This window comes from Phoenix dactylifera, chromosome 2, assembly GCF_051530095.1.
Source record: "Phoenix dactylifera cultivar Ajwa chromosome 2, Ajwa_hap1_PhDact_Kaust_v1.1, whole genome shotgun sequence".
NCBI classification, from domain to species: Eukaryota; Viridiplantae; Streptophyta; class Magnoliopsida; order Arecales; family Arecaceae; genus Phoenix; species Phoenix dactylifera.
Genome location: NC_143191.1, coordinates 30,082,186 through 30,090,408, shown reverse-complemented (window position 1 = coordinate 30,090,408; position 8,223 = coordinate 30,082,186). Strand labels below are relative to the sequence as shown.

General features: G+C 42.0%; 1 protein-coding gene across 1 annotated transcript; it reads right to left on the bottom strand.

The window, feature by feature from the left end:
- Positions 1 to 3,345: 3,345 nt before the first annotated feature.
- On the bottom strand, positions 3,346 to 6,409 carry PHOX2 (Octicosapeptide/Phox/Bem1p (PB1) domain-containing protein / tetratricopeptide repeat (TPR)-containing protein). Its single transcript, XM_008805298.6, has one exon. It carries the CDS (start codon positions 6,096 to 6,098, stop codon positions 3,696 to 3,698), a length of 2,403 nt encoding a protein of 800 aa, XP_008803520.3. The 5' UTR covers positions 6,099 to 6,409; the 3' UTR covers positions 3,346 to 3,695.
- Between the last annotated feature and the right edge of the window lie 1,814 nt (positions 6,410 to 8,223).

Genomic DNA, 8,223 nt, shown 5'->3' with positions numbered 1-8,223 from the left:
GGCCCGAAATTTTTTTCCGGGCTTCGGGCCGGGCTGAGGCCCGAACAATTTTAAAGGATCGAGGCCCGAGCCCATTTGGGCCAGCCCTTGCATTAAACCTCTCTTTCCATGAGCAAATTGCTGGTGTCTCCTCAGGACCCGCATACCTAACTTGCAAGGGATAAGAAGTTTAATGATATTAATCATCTTCAAAGTCATGAACTCCAACCAGGTCTTCTACCCAGCAGTTATAAGTCATTTCTCCTCGCTGAAAATCTTTAGTTCTCTAAACAAAGTAAAGAGACATACAGATAATATGATGCAACAAAAAGGAGTCACCACTAAAAGAACCAGTAGCAATGTAAGTTCAAATAGAAATACTTGTTGACATATCCAAATGCAAAAATGGACTGGATTCATATCAATACTATCAAACTATGTGCAAATAGGCAGCAGACAAACCGTGCATTACACATCTGAAGCCAAGGATAAATATTTGTTGAATTAAAAAGTAAAAAAAAATCTTCTAGCTCAGATCTAAAATGGGTGAGAACGGTCGAGTATGGTCGTCGGTCGACGAGCTTGGACGGTCGAAGAGCCCTCAGATCTAGGGTTTCACCGCTTCGCTGAGTTTGGACGGTCGACGACGACGGCTGGCGACCGGCGACGAGCCTACAAGAAGAAGCGGAGAAACCCTAGCTCCAGCTGCTCCACGCCTCCGCCGCTCGTCCGCCCTGCGCCTCTGCAAATCCGAACCAAAACGAAGAAGATCATTCGTAATCGTACCTCAAAACCTAGCTTCGCCGACAATAGGGTGGTCAGGACTCCTCTTCACCACTTCGCCGAGCTTGGACGGTCGACGTCGACGACGACGACGACGACGACCGGAGAAACCCTAGCTCCAGGAGAACCACGTCTCGTTGCCTCCACCGCTCGTCCGCGACGCCTCTGCAAATCCCTCGGGCTGCAAATCCCTAATGGCAACTCGGGTTACTCGGCCGCGATTCGGGCCATTAAGGCATTCGGCAGACTGATGGGCTCAGGCTTGGAAATGGGCTCGGGCTTGGACGGGCCCGGGCCGGGCCAATGAAATACCTGAGCCTGGCCCGAAATAGAAATGGGCTGAATGATGAAGCCCGAGCCTGGCCCGAATTGCAGTGAGCCTAGCCCATAGCCCGGCCCGCGGGCGGTCCGACCCAATGGGCTTCGGGCCGGCCCGAGCCCACTTCCAGCCCTACCGCTGCCACTTGGACTGTCTCGCCCTTGGTTGCTGTGCCTGCTTCTATTTTGAGAAAGAAAGAGCTTTCAAAGTTCTCTTGTTTCCTCTCTCTCCTCTCTCCACCATTTTTCTCTTTTCTCTCTCCTCTTTACTCTCACTCTTCCTTTCTCTCTCTTTTCTCTCTCTAGTTGATCCAAGTGATTGGTAGAAGAGATTCGAGGGACCTAGTGATGAACCCCTGGTGGACACTGGTAGAAGGTCTAGGTTTTTAAAATCCACAATGATTTTCTTTTGATGATTGGATTTGATTATGTAGGGGAGAAGTCATCCACGCAAGAAGGCTTTGAGCAAGGTACACAACATCCTAGATTGTAGATCACGATGTGGGATTATACCTACTGTGTTGTGTCTGTCCTCAATAGAGGTAAGAATTCATGTACTCGATCACTAGTATATATATGTTTATTGATTTGTACCGCTGGATCTATATCATGAGATTTGTATCGGTGGATTCGATTTTGCATGAGATGATATGGTTTTATATGATTTTTGGTATGAGCATATTTATGCGGGGATCCACTATTGAAAATATTATGAACTATAATTCTATTTATCTTGAAATTGCAAGGAGTACACTAATTATTTGGAATCAATTTGACAAGAATAATCTATAATAATCAGATAGATAAAAAATGGTTTGGAATAACCTCGTCATGTAGATAGCCTCAATGGGCTTATGCATGGGGTAGCCTCTACAAGCTTACTCATGGAATAGCCTTCACAGGCTTACATGTAGGATAGCTGCCACATGCTTACACATAGGATAGCCGCCACAGGTTTACACGTGAAAATTTTATTTCTCAGTCGTGAAGGGGGGCATGATCTTGGATAGTCTAAAGCAGAAAAAAAAATTGTTATCAAACTGGAATTGATAAGACATGAATTATTGCTGAATAAACAGCTTAATTTGTTGGTATTTATGATATATATTTCTTTTGATAAGATAGGTATTGATTGCATATGTATATGTTGTTTTGAATGAGCATTATGAATACTGTTTTGGTATTTATTTCATCCAATATTATTTATCTGATTATCTTTATCATAAATTTTATTTTATTTATATTGGTGTGGCGGTTGGAGATTCTTCCTGGGTTGGAAAGCTCATATCCATTTGTTGCAATTTTTTTCCAAAGTCAAAAGATGCGTAGTTTCGGATGGGTTCGGCATTGAGTTCGTTCAATAGAGTTACTGATTAAATAATTGATTTTTCGATACCAAATGAACATTTGAATTTTGTAATTTAGCAAGCTCTATTATTCAATAATGATGGATCTATTTAGTTAGATTAATATAGTTGAATTTTATGATTGATATGATTATTCCTGTATTATTGTAGATTTTGTTCATTTTATAGGCCTAACATAATCTCTAGAGCATCACTCTAAGGTTCATGTGGCTGTATCACGTGGTCGACCTACGTGTCGGATTCGAGGCATAACAACTTTAATGGATGGAGAACGAGAAAAAGGTAATCAACCGAGCGCATACACAACTATTACCATACCCAAGGCATGAAGGGTTTGGAAGATGAATTATGTACCATTTGAGTGAGAAAAAATGGTTATGTGACAAAAGAGATTTGGTGCACGTTGCAGAAAAATTTACAAGGTTTTTGTGCCACTATCAATCCTTATTTGTATTTTTCATACTTAGGATATGCAACATAGAAACTATGTCAAGCAATACTATGAACATATGCATCACTTACAAAATATATGAGGCAGAAAGATGGAGTTAGGAGATGTCTCAATTCATATGTATCAGTTTATATGACTGTTACTAAACAGAAAAGTCATGAGAATTATAGTGTACAAAATATAATAAGGGGAATCGTGAAACCAAATTTGTGTTGCAGCTCAGAGTGAACATCTTCAACTAAATTAGGATAGAAAGAGTGATTCAATAAGCCAGATTACAAGTAACATTATCAGAAGCATAAAAAAGGTCTTCAGTAACAAGCACTATCATCACTACAATCATGGAATACCACCAACACATGCAGCAGGATATAACGAGTAGTCATTTCCATGATAAGTGCACCTCTTTGTAATATTAAAAATCATCAATTTTTTGACTTTGCACCATAAGAAAGAGCAACACATGGGATTAAATTAGAAATGCGCATATTGAAATCATCAAAGACATTGGACAAGTTTATGTCAAAACTTCTCCTTCAAAGTTGCTCAAGAAATTGTTTGATGTAAAATATTTCAGAAAATACACACCTGGGTCAACAAAGCACCAAGAGTCTTCCACACAAAGGAACAATTGAAGCACAAGGAAAGGTCTACATTGCAGCCCTAGCAACTCAGATGAGCTGCTCAAAACGGCAGGTCTTCCACAGTTCCATGGTTACAAATTCATTCAAGCCAAGAAGATTTACCACATCAAATGAGCTTTCCGGTACTCAGCCCACATGGAAACTTGTTTCAAGTTAATTTTCAAGCACACTATTATCTTCATCCTTGACATTTGTCTCAGAAGCACCATTGCTCGATATTCTTCCTTTCCCTTCATCAGACTCCACACCAGCTACATTGGATGAATGGTTTTTCAGAACCACAGAGATTTCAGCTTCTGAAGCCCCGGCTAGCTTAAAGCGCTCAACAGCTGCATCAAGATTCTTCTTCCAATCACCAACCCCAAGCTTGAATTCCACTTGCGAGCGCTCGAAAAGCATGTTACCCCAAAACAAATGTATCTGAGATCTCATTACTGCAGCTTGCTCCGCTGCCTCATCAGCTGACAACTCCCCCTGGCCATCCAGCACCCCTTGTTTCTTCCTCCTCTTCAGCAGCTCATCTTTCTTGCTCATCCCAGGGTCTTTAAGCTCAATAATCCTTTGCTCTTCCACCTTCTCCCACATCTCAGTCGCAGCCTTCATCTTCTCTTCTGCACTATTAAATAGATTGATTGTCTCCCCAGGGTCCCATGTCGACAGATCAATCTTATTAGCCAATGCAAAGGACCAGTGGAGCTTTGCAGTCTCAAAATGCTGCTGCCCCAAGGCAAGCAACCCTTCATAGAAGTCAGGCTTGATTCGAAGGGCCTCCTCATACTTCTGCCCAGCAAGAGCATACCTCTCCCGGACCCAATCATAAGCTGTTTGTAGCTGAGCCGCCAAGACTTCTTTGGGTGAAGACTCATCCAGAGGGATGCGTTTCCTTGCAGCACACATGTGAACATTCCCCCAATTGAAGAAAGCCAGTGCAGCCACCTCCTGGAACTTAGCAGCAGCCATCTCAAAGAGGCGTTGTGCTTCCTCACTCGTCACCGTTTCCTCGAGTGCCTCAGAACACAGCTCCATCCCAAGCTCATGCAAGTCCAAATGAGCATCTGGATCAATGCCAACCTGATTGCGGAACAGCTGAGCAAAATCAAACAACCAATCATCAATCTCAACTTCCTTGCACTCAGCATGATCACATTCCTTCTTTCCATCCAAACCGCTTTCTTTTGGAAGCTCTTTCTCTTGGTCCGTCTTCATGACCTCATTGTCCACACCATCCAACCCAGAATCCCCTGCGGAAGAATGAGACAAGCTCTCATCCACCTTTGTCAACCCCTCATCCTCCACCGGCTTCTCTTCTTCTTCATCATCTTCTTCTTGTGGCAGTGAAGGTTCTTGCTCAGGGATCACATCCACAATGTGAAGCCTCAACGCCTGAAGCTTCTCATCCTTATTTATTTCAGGGCTTTCCTTGCTATCTTTTGGAGGAGCAAGCTGATCGGCACAAGATTCAGCCAATCTAAGCTCTACAGAGCTAGTAATAGTAACAAGATCACCTTCGGCATCCTTATACTTGATCAGCACCGATTTGGATGACGGGAACCGATTTGCCACGACTTCTCTCAATGTCTTGAAGCTGCACTTGGCTGGCATCCGGGCCAGCCTTATGTCGTGGTCATAGACAAGCTTCAGAGGCCTCCAGCGAGTGAGCACCGCTGCTGCAGTACCAGCTGAATCCAAAGAAGACTCCTTCCCGACGCTCCGCTGCAGCTGCTTCTGCGATCCTGAATTATTATCAAGACCCGATGAGGCTTCTGTAGCAGCAGCAGGCTTAGGAGGCGATTTGGGCCGAGGACCATTGGGGAGTAGCAAGGAGCTTGGCGGCCGCTGCTGCTGCTGGTGGTGGTTATTAGAAGGCGTGACGGGGGGTCTAGCGGGGGTCGGGGGCGGGGAGGACTTCTTGGGGACTGGGCGGGCGGGGAGGCAGGGGCCGAGGCCGGCGATGGGAGCGGCGGTGCGAACGGCGGAGGCGCCGAGGGCGGCGGGGGAGGGGCGGCTGAGGAGGTCGGGGGGAAGGGAGGCGGAGGCGGAGGCTGAGGAGAGGGCGGGGCGGAGGCGGCGGGCGAGGTCGAGGGCGTCGCTGTTGGAGGGATCGACCTCAAGGAGGGTCTGGACGTCCTGGAGGGCGAGCTCGGGGCGGCGAAGGGCATCGAGGGCGCGGGCGCGGCGGAGGAGGGCGCGCGGGAAGCGTGGCTGGGCCTGGAGGGCGAGGGAGCACTCGGCGGCGACGGCCTCGTGGTCGACGGGCCGCATCTGCATGAGGCACGCCGCCCGGTTGCTGTGGAAGATGGCACGGTCCGGGTGGCCGCGCGGTGTCAGCTTCAGAGCCAGGTCGTACTGCTGAACCGCCCCCACGTAGTCCCGCGCCTGGAAGAGCCGATTCCCTTCCTCCTTGAGCTCGTGCGCGCGCCGCAGCAGGGCAGGCGCATCCGGAACATGGGCACCGCCGCCGTTGGGCGCGGCCGCGGGGGTCGTTCCCGCGGGCGAGGGCTGTCCGGTGGCCGGATTACCTCCGCCTTTCTTCTTCCGGCCACCGGATTTCCCCATTCTTTCTCCTAACTAACAAGAGAGTCCACCACAATTCCAATCCACCAAGTGTATGAGAGAGAGAAGAGGAGAAAAGAAAAGCAAGCAGCGTATAGCCTCTTTATGACGAATTCTTTCGTCGCAATTCGATGAGTAATGAGGAAGAGGAGGGTTGAATTGGCGTTTAGAAACGGAGATGCAGGATGGAAGCGGAGGCGGAAGGGGTTTAGTGGGAAAAGTTCCGGAGCCCTATCGTGGCCTCTGTAGCGTAACCCTAATAGAGATTCTAGAATGTTCATCGGGTGGAGAGAGAGAACCAGCTCGATGCCTCGATGGCACCTGAGCCCACCTCGCTGCTGTTTGTTTTGTATTTGTTTTTGTTTTTTTTTTCTGTTTCGTATGTACAAAAATATATTTAATAAAATTAGAAAATAAAAAAACTTAGAGTGTTAGAAACAACTAGTTCTTTACAACTAGTTCTTTCTGTCCTATATGGTGCTTCCAGCATGGCTAGCCATATAGACAGTCACTCAATCCGCAGTTTCGTTAAACCTGCCTCTCTTTAGAAAATGATCGGGGCAGTGGTGCCATCCGAATATGTAAGATTTCTGATCATTTATTTGTTTGCACTTATTAATTTTTTTTATACAAAGATCCCGCAATAATGCAATTGCAGCATTCATTTTTAATGGGACATATACTCACAAATGTTATCATGACCAGTCCAATCATATATATATATATATATATATATATATATATATATATATATATATATATATATGTATGTATGTATGTATGTATATTCTGTTGGTGTGTGAGGACCGTCTACCATGCACTAATGCTAGAGACGCAGGATGCCCCTGGTGGCCACTGGGCATCCTGTGTAAACAACTTCGTGAGTACACTCTTAAGTCTTAATTTTGGTTGGAATTTTAATCCTCATCCAGTAGTAATAGAGAAAGCGTGGCATGATAGAGTAAGGCCCTGTTTGGGGGAGCTGTTGGCAGTAGAACTGTTGGAAGTAGAGCTGTCTGAAGTAGAGCTGTTATAAAAAGCTATTTGCTGTTTGGTAACTACATTCGTAAAGTGCTGTGGTACTTTGTTTTGTGTTTGGTAAACAAACTGAGAAAGTACTTTGTATGACAAAATTACCATAAAGGACATTGCATAGTATTATACAACAGAACATAATAAAACATAACATAAATTAATACATAAATATACGATATATTATAATATTATTGTAATATAAAATAATATTATGTTAATGTCGCATAATAGTAATATAATTATTAGAGTAAAATAATATTTGGTAATATAACATAATATTAAATTATTTAACATAACATATTAATGTATTATGATATAACGTAATATATATTATATTTATAGTATAATACAATAATAAAAGTATAAAATATTATAATTATTAGTATAAATTAATTTCTCATAATATAACATAATATTAAATTATTTAAAATAACATATTAATGTATTATAATGTAATATAATATAATACAATATTTATAGTATAATACAATAATAAAGGTATAAAATATTATATTTATTATTATAAATAATTTTTCATAATATAACATAATATTAAATTATTTAAAATAACATATTAATGTATTATAATGTAATGTAATATAATATAATATTTATAGTATAATATAATAATAAAGGTATAAAATATTATAATTATTAGTATAAATTAATTTTTCATAATATAACATAATATTAAATTATTTAACGTAACATATTAATGTATTATGATATAATATAATATGATATTATATTTATAGTCTAATACAAAAATAAAGGTATAAAATATTATAATTATTAGTATAAATTAATTTTTCATAATATAACATAATATTAAATTATTTAACATAACATATTAATATATTATGATATAATATAATATGATATTATATTTATAGTATAATACAAAAATAAAGGTATAAAATATTATAATTATTAGTATAAAATAATTTTCCATAATAATTTCTCATAAAATAATTTTCTGCGGTCCAGGGGCTCTTCTTTGTGGTCCACGCTCGAGGAGGATCTCAGCGTGGACCGCGAGGTTGATGATAAAAAAAAAAACAATAGATTGATTTTGGAAGGTATGGAAAAGGAT